This window comes from Anastrepha obliqua, chromosome 4 (assembly GCF_027943255.1).
Source record: "Anastrepha obliqua isolate idAnaObli1 chromosome 4, idAnaObli1_1.0, whole genome shotgun sequence".
Taxonomy (NCBI): domain Eukaryota; kingdom Metazoa; phylum Arthropoda; class Insecta; order Diptera; family Tephritidae; genus Anastrepha; species Anastrepha obliqua.
The window spans coordinates 112459575-112482612 of record NC_072895.1 but is presented as its reverse complement, the minus strand read 5'-3'; the positions used below and the strand labels follow the sequence as shown (position 1 = coordinate 112482612).

Genomic DNA, 23038 nt, shown 5'->3' with positions numbered 1-23038 from the left:
AATAAAAATATAACTCGTTATGTTTGATTGAATATTATATCGAAATTTTAAATAAAATAACTCTATTCTATTTAGACACGCGAGCAAACGTATTCTTAGAAAGAAATTTTTAATTAGAAAAGTTTATTAGCTTATAATTATTTATATTGTTCAAAATGTTATTGATAAATGTTATATTCAACGATAATTAAATGATAGAAAATTTATTTTATTTTTATTATGTAGAATTACTATAATAGAATAACCTGTTTAGGATTTTATTTCTTCGGATAATTCAAATCGCTCGAAATATTCGAATATTTCAAACGATTCGGAAATTCCGAACTATTCGAATGTTTCGAATTATTAGAGTATTTCGAACTATTCCTAGGATTCGATTCGATTCGAATCGAATGGGATTCGCACACCCCTAATAAAAAGTTTAAATTAATTAACAATTTTTTTTTAATTGTCGATTGTACGTACTTATGTATGCTCGCCTTGTGCCAAATTCCAATAAGTGGGAACAAACAGGCAAAGCAAATTCAATAATAAAAGGTTTGCTCAGTAAGCAGCTTTCTCATTCCCTCTTGAAAAATCGGCTCCCTTAGCAAGACACTGGGCTGCTAACTCTAGAAATGTTTAGCAAAAGTGGAAGAAAAGTAAAATTTGTAGGAAAAACTATACGTTTTCAAAAGGGTGTCACTTGCTCGGTATGCCCATAACCAAAACGATATGGAAAACATCCTGACATACAGCTTAAATCAGGATATCATAAAGCATCTTTTTGGGGCAATAAACGTGAAAGATGGACGTTTTGACAATTTGAGTCCGATGCCTTTCAAATACAGGTTGGAGAAGTACTTTCTACATAGGTTACTTTAAGGATACATAAGTTACCAACAAAGAAGTCATTTATCAATATGTAATTAATCGCAGCCTCCTAATGGCAGATGGTTTTTTATGAGGAGTTTTTTCATGGCTCGGAGGTGTGCCATTGCCTTTTGAGGAGCCTCCGCTATTGCAAACAACATTTTCTATCCTTTGGTGTTTGATGCCCTAAGTAGTTTGTCCAGTAGTTAGAAATGTAAGAATAATCTCGACTTGTGGGTCAAAACTCCAAACTTATTGGGGCTATAGCATAGTAAAGCAAGGCGTGAGTATGTTCACAGCTTTTTGTTAGTCAGCTGAATTTATGATGAGTTCGCTTCTCCTCTGAGAGGCTTTCATTAGGGCCATATTACTTATGTAGGTAATAAACAGGGTGAACAATATGAAGTGTTACCTATTCAAAACACCATAACTTTTTTGTGTGAAACTAATTTTTATTGATTTCAAAGACAAAATTGTTCAAAAATGATTACAATTACATACATATATTCACTTTAGCTCGATATGACCACCTTTTGCCTTGACTATAGCCTTTAAACAGTCAAAAAATAAGTTTTTAGTCCTCACCTTGGTCTCCAAAATGGACCAGATGCAATAGTCCATCGGATTTGCGTCTGGCGAATTCGAAAGCCATTGTGTGGACGAAATGAAGTGTGGAACATGATTTTTTAGCCATTCTTGGTTCACACGAGCTTTACGAGGCGGTGCCGAGTCCTGTTGGAACGTCCATGGTCTACGACCGAAATGTTTGGCTCTAAAGCAGCTTCTAAAACATTTTCTCGATAATAAGTCGCATTCACTTTGGCACCAGGCTCAATAAAAACGATTGGAGAGCGTCCATCAGCGGTCACTGCGGGCCAAACTCCTAATTACAACAACAACAATATAATATCAGTTTACCTATTTTTAAATATTTATTCAATTATAGCATTCATTAGGCCGCTTGGTCGCGTTCTCTTTAGACGTCTTTTAGTATTTCTTTCACTTTCTACAAGTTTATTTTCTTTTCTGCATTGTTGTGTTTGTGTATTTTGTCAATAAATATTATTTATTTCGAAAAAAATGTGCCACTATTGAGCTGAAAGAGACGAGTTTTACCCTGCAAACCTAATTTAAATTTCTCCATTGCAGTGAAAACTGGTCTAAATTAAAATCGTGGTGTAAGAAAGTTTGGTTTAGGTCTTTGCTTCACATATTTCAAATTATCTTTGCATCTGTTACACCTTGTTTTAGGTGTTTGCATCTACAGAGAACGTTAGTATCAGGTCAGTCCATAATTTCGTGCGTTTTTTAAAGGTGGTTTTGAAATTAATAAAAAAGAAGTTTAAAGTATTTATTAATCAATAATATATTTGCCTTCATTATTTACAATGTCTTCCCAACGTTTAGGCAAATGTTTAATTCCCTGCTCAAAAAATTGTTTGTCCTTGGAGCCAAAATACGCTTTGATATCTCTTTTTGTAGCTTCTTTTGAGGAGTAGTTCTTGTTACTCATATGGGATTGAAGTCCACGGAAAAGGTGATAATCACAAGGTGCAATATCGGGAGAGTTCGTGCATTGGTGGATGCGACATTAGCTGCCATCCGCGCTCGTTCAGCTCGCCTAATGTTTGCCTTGCGGTATGAGGTGTCGTGGTGAAACAAAACAAAAAACTGCCTCATTCAGGTTTGATAGTTGATGGGAATAATAATCAGCAGTTATCGTCTGGTTTGGTTCCAGAAGTTCATAATAAACAATACCGGCCATATCCCACCAAATAGAGAGGAGAATCTTCTTGGGGTGAAGGCCATCTCTAGAGGTCGGTCCTGGTGTTTCATCTCTATCTAACCATTGGCATTTGCGAACAGGATTATTGTAAAGGACCAATTTTTCATCACCAGTAACGATACGGTTCAAAAAACTTTCATTTTCAAGCCGTTGCAGCAGCTGAGAACACACATTCACTCTCTGCTGAAGGTTGGCGACGGAAATTCTATGCGGAACCCATTTACCCAGCTTTGAAACCTTTCCCAACTGAATTTAACCTCTGAGCTAAACTGTCGACTGTCAAATTTTGCTCAGATTCCACGAGTTCGAGCTTCCACGAGGCGTCGGAGTTAAAGACTTCAGGAGGACCAGCGCGCGGGGCATCCTCCACGTCGCAGTTGCGCAGTCCTTACACTCAAGGTATCCTCTCCGTGAACAGTGTTTATTTCTGCAGCAGCAGTTGTTGCATTTTTACCACTTGTATAAAAAAATACAAAATATGCCTCTTAAACGCGTTCGAAGATTCCATTTTATTTTTTAACAATACGTGCTTCTATCCGCGATTAAAATCACTTGTTGAATGCTCAATATATCAAAGAAAATATAAATAATTCAGTTCAATGTTTGCAAAAATCGTACAAAAGTGAAATTATGGGTAAAATACGCACGAACTTATGGACTGACCTGATATATATATTTCTCCACGGGAAAGGTTTGTAGAATATGCTCATTGATGCCACTCGCCACCAGGTGGCGCTGCAGAGTAGCAACTTCTGCCCCGTTCAACCGATCGTCATGCAAATCAGTATGACCATTTATTTTTACACAGAGGAAACGAATATGCCATATGACGCTAACAAGGCACTGCACAGTGGTCCCGCCGCGTAGGAAGAGCGGTCATAAGAACTTTTGGCGTGATAAATGACTGTTTAGTATGTTTTTAAGTTGAGAAATGTTTTTATTTGTTAAAAAAACATTAAGACATATAAAAAGTAATTTATATATAATAATAGGACTATGAATAAGTTCGTGCGGTTTTTTTTCTAAATTTGAAACTTTATTGACGTAAAATGGTTACAAATTTAATATTCAAAGTATTGTCCATCGCTTACTACTACTTTTTCCCATCTTTCTGGCAATTCACGGATTCCCTTTGTGAAAAATTCGGTCGGTTTTGCCGCAATCCACGAATCGATCAATTTTTTGACTTCATCGTAATTACGGAAGTGCTGGTCAGCCAGGCCATGTTGCATCGATCGGAAGAGATAGTAATCGGATGGCGCAAGGTCTGGACTATACGGCGGGTGGGGTAGGACATCCCATTTGAGCGTTTCTAAGTATGTTTTGACCACTTGTGCAACATGTGGCCGAGCATTGTCATGTTGCAAAATAACTTTTTCTCGCAGTGCTCGGCTCAAACGCATCAATTGTCGTCGGTAGACATCCCCCGTAATCGTTTCATTCGGTTTCAGTAGCTCATAATACACAACACCCAGCTGGTCCCACCAGATACACAGCATAACCTTCAGGCCATGAATATTCTGCGCCGACGTCGATGTTGAAGCATGGCCAGGGTATCCATACGTTGCCCGACGTTTTGGATTGTCGTAATGGACCCACTTTTCATCGCCAGTCACAATTCGATGCAAAAAACCCTTTCTTTTGTGCCGTTGAAGCAGTTGTTCGCATGCCATAAAACGGCGTTCAACGTCTCTTGGCTTCAATTCATACGGCACCCAATGGCCTACCTTTCGGATCATTCCCATGGCTTTTAAACGTTTGGAAATGGTTGATTGATCAACTCCCAAAGTTTTTGCAACCTCTTCTTGCGTTTGAGCCGGATCTTGATCGAGCAATTCCTCCAATTCGGTATCCATGAACTTTGGCGGCGCACCCTCGCGTTCTTCGTCTTCCAAGCCAAAATCACCACTTTTAAAGCGTGCAAACCACTTCTGGCACGTTCGCTCAGCTAGAGCATGCTCACCATAAACTTCCACCAAGATACGATGACTTTCGGCTGCTTTTTTCTTCATATTAAAATAATGAAGAAGAATTCCCCGCAAAAACACATTATTTGGCACGAAATTCGACATTTTCAAGTGTGGTAAAAATATTGTTGTTTACGCTTCAAATAAAAAACTTATACTGACGTTTGTGCCTTACGACAGTAGCTCTCCAATGAATGTTTGGAAATGTGGATCGATGGAATAATAATCAAGTTACGCCATCTGTTGTAAAACCACGAACTTATTCATAGTCCTATTAAAAATATATATAAGATATAATAATTATAATATATAATAAAGTAATATATAATTAATATAAAAAGTCAAAGGAAAATTAGGTGCACACATTTTTTATATAAAATTTTTTTGTTTCGTTTAAAGTTTTGCATAAATCTTAAATTATAAACAATAATAGAAAAAAGCATTAAATTCCGAAAGGATGAGCATAAAGTATACTTTGATGCCAGTTAACTTATTCTTATTTATGAAAACAATAAAATATTTAATTCCCAAAAAGTTAATGTACTTAGAAATACAAAACTCTTAACTCAATAAATCTAACACTTCTCTTGACATCATAGATTTCTTTTTACATGGTAATTTTCGTAGACTAGATATAAATGGATCGGAATTAAGAAGAAGCCTGTGCAAAAGATCCGTGTTAGTTACAGTTCTTGAGTGCTTTCTGGTATTGTCACGTCTGAATTGATTCACTAATTTATTACATGATTCAGCTGCCTCCTCTGATAATTCTCCAATTGATAATAAACAATGATCGATTACCTCCGACCCATGAATGAGCACTTTATGAACTGATGCAGGTAAATTATACCATAAATATTTACTGACTAGAATTTTAGCAGTGTCTATTGCGTATATTTTGAATTTATTCGAATTAGTTTTAAAAGCAGATGAAAGACATTGTAGGAGATAACTACATCTGTCTATAACGTGTTTGTATATTCCTGTGATTTCGGTGATATGATTGAATGAAGGAAAAATTTTTGTGCTGTATTTCCATCATTAGAGTTGCCACTTCCTCCACATCGCGGTTTGTCAACTATCAAGCCTAATTGTTCTCTAAACTCCCTCTGAACAAATTCCTTCCTCTTAGCTAAAAATACTTTTTCCTCAGATGAACGTGCTTGCCACCTTTTAAATTCGATTCTATAAGAAACATGAATACAGTATTCAAAAAATCGAATCCAAGAATGCAGGGGTGATAAACCAAATTCAAATCTACTGGAGTTTACTTGTTTGTTTCTACACTTTTCTAAGTCATTCATTTCTTTAGGTGCCGCACCACAAATATAACATTTACTCGTAGATGAGTCACTAAGAGCTACCTACCACAGTTAATTGTAAAGAATGACTTACTTTATAACTATGGTTATCAATTTTAACAACAGTCGGATTCAAGTCACTAATAGCTTTTTTAAAATACTCTTCTTCTTGAACACAAAGAGCTTTAGTTTCTTTAGCAAATTGAAAACGCATAGGCCGACAAAACCTTGTGGACGATGGGCGAGGGTTTTTCCAAATTATCTTATCTGGGTCAGAGGTAATCGATTTACAAATTAATTTCAAGGGTACATAAGATGTAACAATTAAACTTCCATCTTCCGTTCTCGGATCAGAAAAACTTTGCTTGTATTCGCTATGTCCAGTGCTGCCATCGAAACCCCATTTACCTACTAATTCATACTCAGTGCAACTTGATTCAGATATATTTACCAATACTGGTTTTTGAGATTCGAAAATTCGAGAGCATGTGTGGTCCAACAAACATTGTAAATTAATTTCGGCAGATGATTCTGTAACGCCAATTCCTGTTGGGTAACACCGTTTTTTTACGTCAAGAACTTTTTTATAAGATGGTAAAGCGTTAGGCAATTTTGAATGAATAAAGTATCTTAATAACAAATTAACCAGTTAACCAATTACTGTACTTGGTAATCAGCCTTGTTTTTGATCTTTGCACTTTTTTCCAGTATCGAGAAATCCGTGAACAGATCCAAGAAACACGATTTTCAACGTCTTCTAAGGTTAAATTCTCAGAGTTTGGTAAAGCTTGAATTATGTTCTTCAGTACGTGGCGACATCTATCAACATCATTATTAATGCTATTGTAACATAACCACATGTCCAGAATATGCATGCGCGTAAATGAACACTTCAAATTTACACCTAAAACAAAAAAAAATGGGTTGGGTACGTAATGCTGTATAATACAATATTCTGTTTACAAAATGCTGTATACAAAATTATGTATTTCAAAATTCTGTATTATAGAATTCTGTATACGAAATTCTGTATTTCACAATTCTGTAAAAAATATTCTGTATTGACGAAATTCTGTATTGACGAAATTTTGTATTGACAAAATTCTGTATTGACAAAATTCTGTATTGACAAAATTCTGTATTGACGAATTGCTGTAAGTAAAAGATAAGAAATTCAAAAAATTTTATAAAAAAAAGTGCGCACTTTTTTCAGTTATTTAGAATACACCGTATTTTTGCGTAGAACTCCTTTTCGCGTGGGGGGCCTTCGGCCGCGCTTCAAAAAAATAACCCTCATCAGTCCTACTCCGGCTACGCAATCCACCGTATTTTTGCGTAGAACTCCTTTTTTCGTTGGCTTTTGTCAACACAAAATTTTTTCAATACAGAATTTTGTTAATACAGAATTTCGTCAATACACAATTTTGTCAATACAGAATTTTTTTAAGACAGTACAGAACTTTGTTTTTACAGAATTTTGTAAATACAGAATTTTGTCACTGCAGAATTTTGTTACGTTAATTTACAGCATTTCGTACGAAAATAATTTTGATATACAGCATTTTGTAGGGATCCCAAAAAAAATCTTTATCAGCAATCTTGGTAGAATCACATTTTTCAAAATCCTACACATAGGCACAGATTAGACCCTATATCAAGCGCAGTCGCAGGTCATCGCAGCTGGAAATTATTTTTCCTTAAAGAGGACATACGTAAGAATATTTTAATGTGTGTTTCATTTGTGCAGATTCGTGCGAACTTAGTTAAAACTTTACAAACTTCTTATAAAAAAAAAGTAAACGGCAAATTTTAAAGTACGTATTTCGTACGGTCAAAACCCTATTAAATAATAATTAAAAAAGATAACAAAACGTTCAACATGTCGTACATACCTTCAACTTGAATTTCCATTGTACAACAGGTCATAAACACAGTAATTCTTAGAAAAATAAAACTTCCCTGAACTGCGTAAGTACGGAGCGGAGACCACGCTAACTATCACTTTTCAAATTCTCTTACTTTGGAGGCACAATTATAAGTGAATTGTTTGTGCAGTTGAAATTTCTTTTATACTCTAAGTTACTATGACTAATGAACTAACATTTAGCTAAATATTGTTGCATAATTTTAACATGACTATTTTCATCCAATGTCCTATGGCGGAACCACTGTGCACTGGTGCAACTGGGAATGCCTGCTTCAAACCGACCTGCAAACAACCTTTTCGATCGTGATTTGCAACGAGAAACACACTATGATTCTGACGAACTGGGGACATTCGTTAGAACAAATCTTCCGCAGTTGAGTCCAGAGCAACGCATTGCGTTTGACAGAATTATGCGTGCAATCACAGAACAAAGCGGTGGACTGTCTTTCATAGATGCGCCCGGTGGTGCAGGGAAGACTTTTCTTCTTTCACTAATTTTGGCAACCATACGTTCACAAGATAATATTGCACTGGCTATTGCATCATCTGGAATTGCGGCAACTCTTTTGGATGGTGGCCGAACAGCGCATTCAGCATTGAAACTGCCGTTGAATTTGCAAAATACTTAGGCACCAACATGCAACATCAGCAAAAGCTCTGGAATGGGAAAAGTACTCCAAACGTGTGAAATTCTCATATGGGACGAATGAAAAAGGTCTCACAAGAAAGCATTGGAGGCGCTTGAGCGTACACTGCGAGATTCGGTGGCGCACTCATTTTATTGTCTGGTGATTTTCGACAAACACTGCCCATTATACCACGTTTAACACCCGCTGATGAACTTAATGCATGTCATAAATAATCGGTTCTATGGCGTCATTTACAGAAATTGACTTTGAAAACTAACATAACAACGGGATGCATCAGCTGGAAATTTTGCAAAACTATTATTGGATATTGGAAAGGGCCAATGGAAATTGATGAATCTACACAATGCATCACCCTGCCAGCAAACTTCTGTAAGATCACAGAAAGCATCGACGAATTGGTGCTAAAAGTTTTCCCAAACATTGCACAAAACTACAAAAACCCTCAGTGGCTCAGTACGCGTGCTAGTATATTAGCAGCCAAAAACATCGATGTCAATACCATCAACTTCACCATTCAGCATGGAATACCCCGTGAAACGACAACATATAAGTCCATCGATACTGTGGAGAATCAAGACGAGGTTGTCAACTATCCAACTGAATTCTTGAATTCGCTTGATTTGCCAGACATGCCGCCGCACGTTCTTACATTGAAAATTGGCGTACCCATCTATTCTTCTTCGAAACAAAAATCCACCACGACTTTGCAACGGAACCACACTCTCAGTCAAGAAAATTATGAACAATGTTATCGAGGTAACAGTTTTGACTGGAAAATTCAAAGGTGAAGACGTACTGTTGCCACGTATCCCAATGATCCCGACAGATATGCCCTTCGAATTCAAACGTTTACAGTTCCCAGTGCGACTCGCTTTCGCAATGATTATTAACAAAGCACAAGGACAATCGTTACCAGTGTGGGGATTAAATTTGGAGAATGGGCAGCTCTATATCGCTTGCTCACGTGTCGAAAACCTTCTGATTTATTCGTCTACGCACCAGATGGAAAAACAAGAAATATTGTGTATCCCAAAGCACTTCAATAAACATCGAATTGAAATTAAACTTTGTAATGTCACTTTTTTCTTCGAAATAAACCAAATCAATAAAATGGTTTGGAATGAATTGAATATTTGTTTACTGATTTTTCTTTAAAATTATTTATCTAAAATTTATTTTAGTTATTGACGTAGCAACGCGTGCCGGGTATAGCTAGTTTACATATATTCGGTAACTTTTGTTTGAACAATTGTCACCTACATACATACAAGCATATGTACATATATGCTTAGGTGTATGTACATTCGCTTATTTTGCTTAGAGTATTTTAATTAGTGTAAATACATAGTAGCGCGCGCGCTGAACACACGACTTTCGTGCGGTACTCGTTTGTTTTTTTTTTCACGTCACATTCATGCACGCGTTTCCTAAGTAAATCGCGTGATCTTACCCTTATCTATAGCACCAGGCGCTATATTCGATAATCTGGATTCACGTGAGATTATTTGAGTAAAGGACGTCATACAATTTTATACTCACATAGTCTCCGTTGGCGGCCGCCGTAGCCGAATGGGTTGGTGACTACCAATCGGAATTCACAGAGAGAACGTAGGTTCGAATCTCGGTGAAACACCAAAATTAGGAAAAAAATGTCTAATAGCGGTCGCCCCTCGGCAGGCAATGGAAAACCTCCGAGTGTATTTCTGCCATGAAAAATCTCCTCATAAAAATATCTGCCGTTCGGAGTCGGCTTGAAACTGGGAGCCTGTTTATAAGGTAAAAAAAATCATTTTTTTTTTCGTTTTAAGCGATTCCTAATATATTTCAGAATATTCACACAAAGTTACAGAGCCTAATTCTCAATATTTCCGTAGATACAAAGCCAAAAAAAGGTAGGCGAGCGTTAGGTAGTTACGCTGTGACCGGACAGCTATAGTACAAACTTTATCTTCTTTTCTCGACTTTTCATTTTTATGATTTCTTTGAATTGGCGTACATGAATGAAAAAAAACTAATGAACCTTTTGAAATTAATCATAGCTTGTTCCCTTCAGTATTAAATTCTCTTCTATTTGAACTAACAAAATAGATAAAAAAAATTTTCAAGTTGAAGTGAATTTTTTTTTTATAGAAAGGCATTTTTTTCTTTAAAACCTCCAAAAAGTTGAAATTTTGGAATTTCTCTCAGTTTTCTTAGTTCACCTAGAATAAAAAATCATGATAATTAGAAATCCATTTAAATTTTTTGCTTTAGATAATAATTACGAGCTGTATCTTGTACGCCAGTTGGAAACTCCAGCGTTGCAGCGCTCTACTAATTTCTATGTTAAACATTTTTTTCAACTTATTTTAACCAGTACAAACACTTTTTATACTTTTTAAATGTCCTTAAAAAAAATCGCAAAGAGATGCAATTTTTAGACCTCATAAATCAGGCTCCCCCCTTAATACGCACACCACAAATAGAAGAAGGAGCTCGGCCAAACACCCAAAACGGGTGTAAGCGCCAATTATATATACATATAGTACAATATATAGTCTCCGTTGAAGGTAACAACTTCGGCAGCGACAACTTCGGGAGATGCGACGTCGTGCCGACAGCTGCTGTTATAGCTGCCTTAGCGTATTTCACCGTAACATTTCCATCTTCCCAAGTTGTTTTTGTATGCTGAGCTTTACAGCCACGTAGCTGTCTTCTAAATCGGCGCGACTATTATCGGAAGGATCCAAATCCTCAATGTCAGCTTGCATGGAAAGTGTTTGTTTGAAGTAGGTTTTGTTTTCTGTAAAAATAAGTAGGTTTTGATTCAAATATTTTTTGTATATAAAGGGGAAATATATGTAAAAACGTAATTTGAAGTGTAGTAAAAATTAACTGTCGTCATTTCGTCTCAAGCTGCAGGATTTTGGTTTTGTCGTCATTTCGTCTCAAGCAACAGAATTTTTGTTTCGTCGCAAATAACAGGATTTTGGTTTCCTTACTTATCAACAGCTGGATTGTGGTTTCATCCTACAAGATTTTGGTTTCTCTGGTCAACATTTGTGCACCCGCCCTATCTAAAATGTGTGCATTATTGTTATCATCGCCCTCTTCCTCTTCTTCTTCTCAGCTTTGCATAATATCGTTCTCAATAAGTTGGCCATAGCATTGCAAATCGCTATCACAGCTCACGTATTCAGCTTTGTTTGGTATTTAATCAAAAAAAAATAAATCTTCAATATCGCCTTCGGAATCAGTATCATAGGTCGTTGTGCGAAATTTGGCCTGAAAAATATAATAATAGATATTTACATAAGCTTCAAGAAGTTTATTATTATGGTGATGTTACCTTCTTGAAACAGTTGACAATAAGTTGTGGCTTTACCATCCGACACGCCGGTCCAGAAATTTGTCGCTCCAGCGCGCAAATTTGATTTTGGTCAATAATTTGTCTGTACTGAAATGCATGGATCACGCCTTGGTCCAGAGGCTTGTTGTTGTTGTAACAGCATAAACATTTCTCTTACATATACGGGGAATGTTGCTGAGGTGGCAGTCCTTGGCTGGATTTAAATCCGGGTCTTTCCGGTTACGTAGAACCGAGTGCCTTGGGAACGTGGTCCCGAGGCTGTATTAGCGCGGTTGTGTTAGGAGGAAGAAATTCTATCTTAATAGTTTCCAGCTGGCATGTCACTTTGTGACAAGCTGCCTTAACCACAAACAAAATAATTGCTTTTCAGCTGCTTGTCAAGATAAAAGAAAAATTCTATTCCAAATATTTGTTGTCGTCGATGCTTTGCCACTAGCGATGGTGTTAACTCAACAAGTGGCTATACAATTGGTAGCAGAGAAATAAAAATTGTAATATTATGTTATGCAGACGGCGCAGTTATTTTATCGGATACTGAAGATAATGCACAAATGCTTTTTTATACATTCTAACAATCTGCAACAAAATTCCACATGTGGATCTCTGATACAAAATCAAATTCCATGACTACATCAAAGCATCCTCTTAGGTGCAAACTTGCCGTGTATGGACGAATCATGGAGCAAGTGATGAGGTTTCAATATATGAGTACTAATATGCATAAGTAACAACACAAAGAGATGCAGCCAATGAGGTTAATACACAAACAGTGAAAGCAGCACGCATTTCTGGCTTTTTAAGGGGCATGGTGTGGAGAAACAAACACATGAGTGTGAAAAGGAAAACGCGAATTTATAAAACATGCCTCCCACCCAATGATGATAGATTGGCCAATAACTATTGTGGAAAAACAAATTGTGAGAGGAACTTCGACTAAAACGTAACGGTGTTAGCTCGCCAGCCGAATTCTGTACGATCATTTCACATGTATTCACACACTCGACTAATCACTCGTTGTTCATTAGCAACGAAGTGACATGAGCGTAGTAGACTCTGTTGCATTTTTTCGTACACCACTAACACAATCTTATCACCAGCTGAAATCTGCACATTAACGAGGTCGTATTCACACACTCGTGAAATCCGTCGTTGTTCAGGCGGCAACGAAGTGACATTAGGTTAATTGTTTTTCGTTTATCACTAACACATTCTTAGCTTTTTCGTAAAGAAACCGATTCAAAGCGATGAGAGCTGGCGAACTAGCGAACTGGCTAGGGTTGCAGTGGGTGGAAGGTTGCAAACAAACAGAACGCCTGCACGACGTGCTAAGAGATGGCACGAATGTTGGACATCGGAAACGCAAAATGACTAAAATATATACATACATATTTACTTATTTATTTATTTATTGATATATTTTAATTTTTATTTTTAATCATGGTAAAAAAACGAGATGAAATATTAAATATACTAAAAAAAAATGTTACAAAAGGCAAAAAGAAATAATAATATTAACAACGGGATTCTTCACTTTATTTTTTACATAACGATAAGTAATTACAGCAACTGTATATATAGCAACCAAAAAGCCTGCGTTCACTTTGTTTCTATTAGCAATACCATTATTTTATTAGGGTTTTTCTCGTTTTTGCTCAATTTACATTTTTTGCTATTGTAGTTGATGGGTTAGTGAACTCAGCTGTACGTTTCATTTAGAAGTGGTAATTTGAAAACATGGAAACCACGGAAAAGAAATTAGTGTAACGAAATGAAAAATAGTCATGAAATTGAGGAAAGGTAGGAATAGTTTCCGAATAGTTGGCAAAGACATTGGGAGAACGCATTCCTTTGTTCAACTAAACCGGAATTTCAACATATAATCCCAGTTCTGGGCGTCCAACAACACTATAATCATATGGCAAAGATGAAGCCTCGAGCTACGTCAGCAAAAATTGTTGAAAACGTTAACGAAACATTTAAAACAGTTTCTGTGCGGCAGCTACTAGAAAAGTCTTACGTAAAACTGGGCATTATGATAGTGTTGCTCCAAGAAAACAGTTTATTTCACTTGTGAACAGACGAACCAACGAGCATCACACTAATGATAACTCTTGCACAACTAAGATTGTTGTGCTGAAAAACCATAACTATAAACCATAACAAATAGAATAACGGCGTATTTTTATCACATGCCCTAATTTGCTACGAATCGCAAATAATTTATTATTATGCCGCGCACTTTTCACATCCTCTACGCAAAAATCGTGTTTTTGAGCTAAGACACTACTGAAGTGATGAGCCATATGTACTCGTATATTTACATACATATATATGTATGTATGTATGTATGTACGTATCTATACTATAAAGGTGAATGTCTGTACGTTGTCCGCGCTTCACTACGAAACGACAACACCAAATGACGAAAAAATGTTTATACATTCATATTTTCACCCAATGAAGATTATAGGCATGTTTTTATGATGGAACTCGCTTCCCACAGCCCCCATGCTGCGCCACCACTCTCATTATTTGCTTAAATTTAATCTAAAAAGGCGGGTCCCGGGTTAAAGCTAGTATGTAAATATATGTATACTAGTATTCCTCAGTGACCGAAATTCATCTACTATACAGCGCACGCTCGATAACGTGAACGCTCTAAAGCGTGAACCCCCCAAAACGTGAACATACATTTTTTGTATTGACTACTCTAAAACGCGAACAAACCCAAAAAGCAATTACAATTATTTGAATGTAGTTTACATTGATCTCAAGTAGTTCTGAAATTGGGGAATCCCCTAATTATAAAATAGGCATTTTATTCGCAATTGCATGTAAGGAGTAAAATATTTCAGTCGCGGTTTTGGTTTTGCAAAGCGTGTTTCGTCTTACGTTTTCTGGTGAAAATGAGTTCTAAAAAACCCGTGTGGTTGACATTAAAAGAGAAGGCTAAAATTCTCGGCTTTCTAAAAAAAGGCTCATCTGTGACGAGTTTAGCAAGGAAATATAATGTTCTAAATCAACAATTTGTAACATTAAAGCGAAAAAGCAAGTGATTTTAAAATGCGTAAACAACACATATTGTGGACCTGGATATAGAAAAACACTGCATTCTTTAGAGTTGCCCAAAATGGGAGAGCTCTTTATCGTTGGTTTATCCGAATGCGAGATAAAAACTGGCCAGTAAGTGCTCTAATGTTGAAAGAAAACGCAAAAACACTGTATGCAAAGTTTAGAGAAAATGAAACAAACTTCTTCGCTAGTGATGGATGGCTCCAAAGATTCAAGAAGAGGCACGGTATTCGTCTTCTTAAAATATCAGGCGAAAAACTGTCTTCGCAACTTCAGCTAGTGGATCCGTTTCCGGAGTTATTGTGGAGACTTTTGTCAGAGAAAACGTAAGCGTCAAGTTTGGAGAAGAGAGCCCCAGGGGTAAAGTCCGAGAAGCAGCGAATCACATTTTTATGCTGTTCAAACGCCACTGGATCCCACAAGCTTAAGCTTTTGGTAATTGGAAAGGCGAAGAATCCACGCTGCTGCACTTTCAGTATCCCACCGACTATAAGAGCTCGAAATCCTCCTGGATGACTTCGGCTATTTTCAAGCAATGCTTTCATGAGTCATTTGTTCCACAGGTGAATATTCCTTTTAAGTTTTGTCCGATTTTTAAGGTTAACTGGTTGTTTTTTTAAGGTTACATCGTTTTTAAAGGAGAAAGCCTTACCAATTAAAGCTCTCCTCCTAATCGACAACGCTCCTTCTCACCCAAATGAAGCTAAACTGACAACGGAGAATGGGCAAATTTCGGCAATGTTTATACCACCAAACGTTACTCCCCTCACTCAACCGAAGAATCAGAATGCAATAAAAATCCTAAGTTGCATTACAAAAACAGCCTTCTAGCTTCAATAGCAGCGATAAAGTCTGATTTGCTCGAGTCGTTGAAAAAAATCCGCTATAAATCTTTTGGATGCGACTTGGTTTCGTGTTGGTGAAGCAACATTAGCTAAGTAAGTGATGGAACATTATTTTAAATTTTGCGGTAAACAATGACGATCCCGAAGATAATGTTCCGTTGGCGGTTTAAAAAAAAAAATGGAAAGCTGAACTTCGCACATTGATGTGCAACATCGTCGATCTCCTTAGTAGTTTAAATCCTGAGGTTCGTTCGTGTTCGCAGATATGCTCAAAGATATGTATGTGGGTTGGTTGATTGGTTGGTTTAAGTGGTGATTCTTCCAGAATCCAACTAAAGCTTCCGCTCCATTTTGTTGCCACATCGTCGTTACCAACTTGTTTGCCAGTTATTTACAGCATGACTATATACAGTCTGTGCGGTTCAGGAACCGTATCAGGTTGTTGACATCTAAGCCAGACAGCTGTTCCAGACTCTCGAACAACGGTTTACCCAGGGTTAACATTCTGTCCTTCCATAGGGCAGGGCATTCGCAGAGGAAATGGAAGATTGTTTCCTTTTTCATTACCTTCGATGCTCCGATGTCCCGGGACCCAGATTAAGGTAACTTTATGGTTTTCGCTCAAGGTGGTGAGGCTATTCCTGCTTTGCTCCACCACTTTAGAGGTTGTTGTAGCTGAACCCAATGCCTGGATTGCTGCTTGGCTATCCGAAAGAATAGCGATACTGCCCTTAAAGGAGGGATCTGCGATTAGTAGCCTACAAGCTTCCCCAATTGCCAGTACTTCCGCCTGCAAGCATTAGGAAGACGCACATATCGTTCAATTTTAAGTCTATGAGAATATATACCAGCTCCAGCACCACAATCCATTTTATTGCCATCTGTATAGACTGTAGTGTCGAACTTGTTTAGTGAGAATCCCTTATTCCATTATTTCCGAGATGGAAAGAGATTGACAAAATTTCTGCTGAATGTCACCGTCGGGACGATGTAGTCAGTCCTCTTCGAAGTATACTGGGTTTGTTGCAGTAATAGACTAGCATGGCCATGAGCTTTTTCCTTCCAGCGACCCGCTTCTTGATATGTAGATCTACCGGAATAACGTGTGTCAGCGCGTTCAGGGCCTCCCTAGGACATGGTCTGATCGCACCGACTGTTATTGCACAGGCTGATCTTTGTATTCTGCTAACTTAATGTTTAATTTGATGTTGTATTCTCTCTCTAGAGCTTTTCACCAAACTACAGAGCCATACGTTAAAATTGGTTGAAGACCCTATATTCTTCCCAGCATACGTTTACATGCATATAAAGCGATTTCTGCTTTCTTATGTGAGTTATTGAAAAATCTGTTTTTTATTAAAAATTTCAGATTTCGCGTTACCAGCCATTCATGTATGGAACGAAGATATCGAGGAGGGCAATAGAGTTGACGATCATCAACAAGAGGACGAATCCGATGATGACAGCGTATCAGAGCAACTGGAGAAAATTAAGCTGACTGATGCAGTTGAAATTTTCAACAAGGCGTTAATATGGGCTGGTCATGAAGACGTCGATCAAAATGATGTGAGTGTGCTAAGACGGTTAAGGGGGAAAGCTGTGCTTCAAGTTTTAGAGAAACAGAAGATACAAAAAAAGATGCCTGATTTTTTTAATTTTCAATTATATGTAACGACAACAAGAATAAAATGTGAATTTAAATGTGAAAAAATATATTTACTTAGTCTTTTGGGGCATTCCAAAACGTGAACTGCCTTGGTTTGAATTAGTTCACGTTATCGAGCGTGCGCTGTAATTGAATTTGAATCAACAAGTCTTAAAATGTATATACTGTATTTACTCTATTCAAATTTTTATTTGCACACAGTTTTTATTTATACACAGTTTTTAGTTATAGACATCAGTTTTAGTCATCTAATGCTCTAGAAAATTTGTATTTACTCCTCCAGAAATTGAAAACTTTTACAAAGACTCTACAGTTTGATCTACCCATGACTTCACTGAAGCGATGTTGGTGAAAACAGCTGGGTTGGCACTGTTGGCACAGCCATAGCCCCATGAAACCAAACCAACTAATTGGTTGTTGGCCACCAAAGGACTTCCTGGTAGAGCGTCGCAAGCTTTGTTTGCTGCGAGACCACACAACATTGAACTTAAAACGTCACCCTCTTCGTAGGTATACTCTCCCGAAACGCAATCACTGGCACTGATGATAGACTCCGAAACATCTACCAGAGCACCGCTTGAAGACCAACCGGTGACTACACCACTGGCACCGGTAGCTGGTTCCTCGGAAGCTAATTCAATGGTATCAAGACTTACTTCCTCTGCCAATTTTAAGACGGCAACATCATATTCCATGGTCGTATCATCGAAGTTACCATCGAAGGTACTCTTGGCAATGCTTACAATCTGACTGTTGTTTACACTCACGACCAATTGTGAAGCATCGTAGTTAGCCAAGCACTGAGCAGTTGTAACAACGACATTCGAATCGATTAAGGCACCCTCACAGACGCGTGTTCCATCGGTTACCTGTATAGCGACTACGTAAGGATGTGCCGAAATGGTGGTGGCATTACCATTCTCAATTCCATCGGCGGATATGCTTTTGGCGCATACGGCAATAAGCAATAAAGTACAAATGAATTTGTTGGCCATTTTGAAGGATGTGCTGGGTTTAGTGCGAAGCTTTCAACTGTGACTTTGCTCAAATTTTTGCGTTCTTATATACTCTGCCATTTATCGCTTACCTTTTAAATTACCTTCCTTTTTAAAATTAAAAATTAAAAACACATCAAAATTGCCAAATGTTTAATCAGAGTTTTTAGAAAAATGTCGAGTATGCCGTTTTCATAACTCACACATTAGCTGACGTTGCCAAACTTCGCCAACTAGAAAATAAAAAGTTCTAAAATAAACTTCACAAAAACTAAACTTATGGGAATATAAACAACAAACACATCTCCTTCTGAACTTAATACCAACGAAAACGCCATATTATCGAAGATGTAGATGAGTTCTGCTACCTCGGTAGCCAAATTACAAAGGATGGTGGCGCAGTTAAAGATGTGGCAGCTCGTAATTGCAAAGCACCAACTACGTTTCATAAGCTTAGCAGACTGTGGCGATCTCGCATCCTGTCACTAAAAATAAAACTTAAAATCCACAATACTCGCCTAAAATCGATCCTCCTATATGGTTCTGAGACCTGGCTTGTGTCTGACGTCGAGTTCTAAAGCGTTTTTCAGTAAGAGCGCTTCAACTTTTTTTTTTAATACAAAAACGGTTTGACTTTTTTAACTAATTTTTTTTTTATTATCGAGTTTGAACATACATATGTATGTATACATTTAAGTATGAAATTCGATTTTTTTTGCATGACCACCGCGTGCACGTTTTACGAAGTCCAATCGTTAAACCCAATTTTCGACCACTCTTTTGCATAAATCGGAATTCCAGCAATTTCGCGTTCAATATTGGCTCTGAGCTCACAAATCGTCGCCGGCTTGTTACTGTAGACCAATGACTTCACAAAACCCCAAAGAAAATAGTCTAGAGGCGTCAAATCACACGAGCGCGGCGGCCATTCGACCGGTCCATTTCTGGAAATAATGCGCTCATCGAACTTACTCTTCAACAAATCAATTGTAGCGTGTGCTGTGTGGCTTGTGGCCCCGTCCTGTTGAAACCACATGTCGTCTAAGTCCATACCATTCAATTACGGCCAAAAATAATCGTTTATCATGTCCCGGTATAGATTTCCATTCACAGTAACGTGGCGATCGTTCTCGTCAACGAAAAAATATGGGCCAATTACGCCGCCGGCATGTAAACCGCACCAAACAGTGATTTTTTCGGGATGCAACGGTGCCTCATGAATCACGTGTGGATTGCTTTCTGCCCAGTAACGCATATTTTGCTTGTTGACAAAGCCATTGAGCCAAAAGTGAGCTTCATCACTGAAGATGATTTTTTGGAAAAAATCTGGATCAAAGTAGCAGCAACAGAACGATTATTTTCATAAAAAATGTGCACGATTTGCAATCGTTGCTCAAGTGTGTAGCGTTCCATGATGAAATGTATACTAATGAAGTTTACAAATGACAAGCGAAAAATAAAAAATATTGCGTCGTTCGCCCTCCCTATCGGAAAAGAGTTGAAGCGCACCTATTGAAAAACGCTTTACAAACGTTTGTCAACAAATGCCGCAGAATAATATGCTGTGACTTTTTGTCGAGCACAATCTCCAATATGGACCTTCTTCTGCTTACTAAAAGCTGGTCAATTAATTCCGACGAAAATGGAATCGGATTGGATATACTCTGCGTACAGAAGACGATAATGTTGGCTTTTCGATGGAGTTCGCAAAGAAGTCGACGTAGAATCGTCCACATGAAACGCAAATTCTCCCACGAGAGTTTTTCCACCACCTCCTGGAACCAAATCAGACACATACATAGCGGCTGACAGATTGGAGAGCATTTGTTTCCGCCATATGTTCCGACTTCTTCTTCTTAATTGGCGCGATAACCGCTTACGCGATTTTGGCCGAGTTTGACAAAGCGCTCCAGTCGTTTCTTTCTCGTGCTAACCGGCGCCAATTGGACACACCAAGTGAAGCCAAATCCTTCTCCACCTGATCTTTCCAACGCAGAGGAGGCCTTCCTCTTCCTCTACTACCACCAGCTGGTACCGAATCGAATACTTTCAGTGCCGGAGCGTTTGTATCCATTCGGACGACATGACCCAGCCAACGTAGCCACTGGATCTTTATTCGCTGCGCTATGTCTATGCCGTCGTAAAGCTCATACAGCTCATTGTTCCATCGTCTGCGATATTCGCCGTTGCCAACGTGCAAAGGTCCAAAAATCTTGCGCACAATCTTTCTCTCAAACACTCCAAGCGTCGCTTCATCGGATGTTGTCATCGTCCACGCTTCTGCGTCATACGTTACGTTTTGTTCGACGAGAGAGAACTTTACTACTCAATTGCCTACTTAGTCCAAAGTAGCACTTGTTGGCAAGAGAGATTCTACGTTGGATTTCGAGGCCGACATTCTTATAGGTGTTAATGTTGGTTCTTAAATAAACGAAGTCTTTTACAACTTCGAAATTGTAACTGTCAACAGTGACGTGGGTGTCGATACGAGCGTGTGCGCCGACTGTTTGTTTGATGACAGGAGGTACTTCGTTTTGTCCTCGTTCACCACCAAACCCATTCGCTTTGCCTCTTTATCCAGCTTGGAGAAGGCAGAACTAACAGCGCGGTTGTTAAGGTCGATGATATCGATATCATCGGCATACGCCAACAATTGTACGCTCTTATAAAATATTGTGCCTAAGCGATTAAGTTCTGCGGCTCGTACGATGCTCTCCAACATCAGGTTAAAGAAGTCACACGACAGCGAGTCACCCTGTCTGAAACCTAGTTTGGTATCAAACGGCTCGGAGAGGTCCTTCCCAATTCTGACGGCGCTGCTGGTGTTGAGCAACGTCATCTTGCATAGCCGTATTAGTTTTGCGAGGATACCAAATTCAGACATCGCGGTATACCAAATTCCAAATTCCTCCTAGATGTTCCGACTAGGAGCGATATAATATGCACTATGATGTTTTGTTAAATAGTTTGTTTATTTCCGATTGAGAATGTCATCTAATATAGATTATCAAGGAATAAAAAAAATGAAAAAGAAAGGTTAATCCCAATGAGCATTTTCCCTCAATCTCAGTCAGTTGTGAATCATTTAATGTAAATTTTCCGAAAAAACTTTTCTATATTCTCTTAATATTGGCCAGGAAATGTGCTATGTTTTCAAGCTCGCATAAATTACACATTGGGTAAGTTTTATTTTCTGTGTCAAATCTATTGTTATTTAAAATAACCATGTCACCTCTAGCCCTCAGTGTCCTCATGATTGATTCTAAGACCTATTTTTTTTAAATAAACTTAACCTTTTAAACCAGTCTACTTCCTGTTGTATCCTACTAAATCATGGACACGAAAAAAAATAGTCGGCTGTGCCCCTATTTATTGTGCTAAAGATTAAAATCGGCCACCACCGAAAGGGTTGGTGCGTGATTACCATTCGGAATTCACAGAGAGAACGTTGGTTCGAATCTGGGTGAAACCAAAATTAATAAAAACATTTTTCTAAAAACGGTCGCCCCTCGGCAGGCAATGGCAAACCTCCGAGTGTATTTCTGCCATGAAAAAGCTCCTCATAAAAATATCTGCCGTTCGGAGTCGTCTTGAAACTGTAGGTCCCTCCATTTGTGGAACACCATCAAGACGCACACCACAAATAGGAGGAGGATCTCGGCCAAACACAAAAAAAAAGGGTGTACCTTCGTGTTGACCAAAATTTTGAAACTAATTCTTGATGGCTCTCTGGTTGTAGGATCGCCCATCCCTTTACTTCTGTACGATTAGAAAAATGCAACTTAGCAAATGATTTCACATAACTGGCCAATTCGGCGACGTTTCGTTGTAATTCGTGGTAGAATCGAAGTCAGAGTAATTACATTGTACGAAACGTCACTAATGTCTGGACGACTAGGCTACGCAAACAATTTTGCTCCTTTCTGGCAGCTCATACATACATATTGTCTTCAGAACATTTGTAAAAAACCAAAGATTAGCAGCCATTTGACTTTTGCTGGTACAATGGCATCTTCATCGAAGTGGATTGAAATTCGCAACTGATTGTAATTGAAAGTAGTGAAATAATTGAAAATGAAAGAAAATTTTTCATTCAATCATACATACATATGTTCAATTCATATGTTAAGCGTCCTAATGTTTAAGTCGCTTACTGTTTATTGTATGAGCTCATTCTCCTATTCTCTTTCTATCTGCGATTTCACAGTTATTTTGATACTTTCCAAGAATATTTCTCTTTAATATGTAAGAAGCATTGAAGTATGTACCTAAATATGTACATATGTACATATGTACGTATATAATTTTCCGTTACTTATGAATAAACAAACTATTCAATAAACTCACCGTCTAATTTACTTCATCGAGACCGGTTGATCTTTTTATTCTGCGTATTTCTACATCAGAATTTTCCATTCAATTCACATTAAATTTTGTGAAATAAAACTTTCAAATGTTTACTATCCGTCTGCGTTAATCAAACTTTAAACTTTCAAAAACAAATAAAAAGTAGGGGTGTGCGAATATTCGAAATTTCGAACTATTCGAAGCGAATCGAACCGAATTATTCGATCCGAGATTCGACTCAAATATTCGAATGGTTAAAATAGTTCGAACTATTCGAAAGC

General features: G+C 37.9%; 1 protein-coding gene across 1 annotated transcript; it reads right to left on the bottom strand.

The window, feature by feature from the left end:
• Positions 1-17711: 17711 nt before the first annotated feature.
• Positions 17712-18410, bottom strand: LOC129244352 (trypsin theta-like). Its single transcript, XM_054881972.1, has one exon. It carries the CDS (start codon positions 18408-18410, stop codon positions 17712-17714), a length of 699 nt encoding a protein of 232 aa, XP_054737947.1.
• Positions 18411-23038: the final 4628 nt, after the last annotated feature.